At 43.7% G+C, this 2636-nt stretch overlaps 1 protein-coding gene across 1 annotated transcript in view; it reads right to left on the reverse strand.

Moving 5' to 3' along the window:
- LOC101863953 (sodium- and chloride-dependent glycine transporter 1) overlaps window positions 1-2636 on the reverse strand; it is a gene marked incomplete at its 5' end in the record, with an annotated part of 13870 nt that overhangs the window by 9346 nt on the left and 1888 nt on the right. The window contains 1 exon segment of the mRNA XM_013088822.2: window positions 2341-2529. Within this exon segment, the coding sequence (XP_012944276.1) occupies window positions 2341-2529 (189 nt within the window).

The following is a 2636-nucleotide window of genomic DNA, read 5'->3' on the forward strand; positions in this document are numbered from 1 at the left end:
TGAGGTGAGGTGAGGAGAGGTGAGGAGAGGTAAGGTGAGAAGAGGTGAGGTGAGGAGAGGTGAGGTGAGGAGAGGTGAGGTGAGGTGAGGTGAGGTGAGGTGAGGAGAGGTGAGGTGAGGTGAGAAGAATAAGAAAAGATAAGACTATAAGGAGAGAGTCATCTCTGTAGTGTGGCTGTCTTGCAGCTGATGTAGAAGATATGATTGGACAAGGAAAGAGGAAACAAGAGATAAAATAAGATAGTTTTAGTTTTAGTAGAGGTTTTACGGCGCTCGCAACTGCATAAGATCATATGAGCGCCAGAAGATTAGAGGTGTGACAAGAGAGTAACTAACATAAAAAAGAACAAGGGGAGATAAGGACGATAGATGTTTGATAGGAAAGAAGGAGCAAACCGCACCAGAGCACCCGCCAACCACCCACTAAAATAAGATAGACAAGAGATAAAATTAGATATGACAAGAGTTTTAAAAACACATAACTTACTTTGCCCAAATGAAGCTGAATATAGACGCATGTATGAACACCAATGCTTTCATTATTATTCAGATATGTCGGACTACAGAAAGAAATATTTTAAAATTTCACCTCAGTCTCCACTAACAAGATAATCAACTACCCTGGAAAAACCACGCATCTGACAAAATTCAGAACAAGACAAGACCTCAAAGGAAAACTGTCACTTACCATCTGGACAATAAAGTCCGACAGGATTTTCTCTTTCTTCTCATTCATGCGAGTGTCGCACATGAAGCGCAAGATCTGTGGGGGGAAAAAACACATAAGTCAACAATAGATCTATAGCTAGATACACAGTTGGTGAGGGGGATTTTTAAAAGAGGGAAAATCGAAAATATGGCCTAGTAGTACATGTAGCGACAGGCAAATTTCTTCGGACACACAATGCGGAAAGAAGCATTAAAGAATGTTGTCACAACAGAAAAGTTTGAGGGAAAGAGAGGCAGAGGCAGACAGAGGGAAAAGATACTGGACAAGATGACAACATGGCTGGGAGCAGCAAGAACAACAGACACCATTGCTGCAGCGAAGGACAGGGTGAAGTGGAGGTCCATGATCGCCCACGCCAGTCGGCAAGGCACCGGATGATGATGATGAGTACATGTAGAAAACTATCAAGTTAAAGATGGTAATCTTGAAAACAGAAGAAAGACAAAACACAATGTAAGGAATTACGTATAAACAAAACCCCAAATTATACTATCATTGACTAAAGATAAGTAAAATACAAAATACAACATTCACTCTTGTTACGTCTTACTCCAAGAATTTATACTATTATTATCGTTATCATTATTAACATTATTATTTTTTTCATTAACATTATCATCATTATTCCACAAATCATCACTTCTATCCACAGATCATGAACATCCAGCTCCAACAGCTGAGAAGAAATGCTGTTTGACATCTTCCATCTGACACACTATACATGTATAGAACATGTTCCTAGGACATGTTTCATCTGACCACTGTACGACAGGTTGACATGTTCCGTGTCCAAGTTTGCACTCACCAGTTTGAAAACAGCCAGGGCCTTGACCGTGTTGTCGTCTCCCTGCACGGGGGTGAGGGAGGAGCTGATTGGCTCCATCTGGACACCCCAGTTGGGGTTCTGGGGATACAGAGAGATGAATATAGATGGGAATGTTGATAGGGAGAGGGAGAGAAGGAGAGAGAAGTAATGAGATGGCTTCAATCTCAAATAAATGGGGGAGGAGAGAGAGAGAGAGAGAGGGAGGGGGAGAGGGGTAGGGGAGAGAGACAGCAAGGGAGGGAGAGGGAACTGCTTTGTACTGAGGCTGAGGAGACAGGGTGAGTGTGAGAGAATGAGAGGAGAGGGTGGGGGAGAGAAAGAGGGAGGGGGAGAGAGAGGGGGAGAGAGAGAGTGAGGAAGGGAGAGAGAGAGAGGGAGAGAGGGAGAGAGAAATGGATGGAGAGAGGGAGAGAGAGACAGGGGGATAGAGAGAGAGGGAGAGAGAGAGGGAGTGAAAGTATAAATAGGCGCATTAAGCACTTTTTTAGAGGAAATATCACCAAGAACTCAGGCTATAAAGGAAGAGGAAGGCCACACAAAAGGTGGATCGAGGGTGTCAAGGAAACCCTGAGAAATTATTATATCCCAACTGAAAGAGCTGCAGAGCTGGCCTACCATAGAAAACTGCATCTCCCCTCGACGCTTAACAGCAACAGAGAGATGAACCAGTAAAAGTAAAGTAAGTATTTAAGGAAATGCCCTTTCTCTCTCCCCATAACCCACAACCCATCCACCCATCCATCGCAACCCTACTAAAAAACGTAGACAAAATCCAACCCCTCACCATTGACAGCCTGGTTCCTCTCCGTGTGATTAAACACCAGACAGTTGTTGGTGTTCCAAGGGTTGTCGCAGCTGATCCAGGGGAGGGAATCCGTGAAGGAAGCGAACAGGTAGAAGAGCACTTGCGCAATAATCACGTTGTAATACAGACTGATGAGCCAAGACACAATGACCATTGCATAACCCAAACCTGCAGGGAGAAAACACAACATTAACATTGAATTATAATCACTCAGAACAGAAATGTACAAACAAAAGAAGAAGAAGAAGAAGGAGGAGGAGGAGGAGGAGGAGGAT

This window comes from Aplysia californica, unplaced genomic scaffold (genome assembly GCF_000002075.1).
Source record: "Aplysia californica isolate F4 #8 unplaced genomic scaffold, AplCal3.0 scaffold00024, whole genome shotgun sequence".
NCBI lineage: Eukaryota > Metazoa > Mollusca > Gastropoda > Aplysiida > Aplysiidae > Aplysia > Aplysia californica.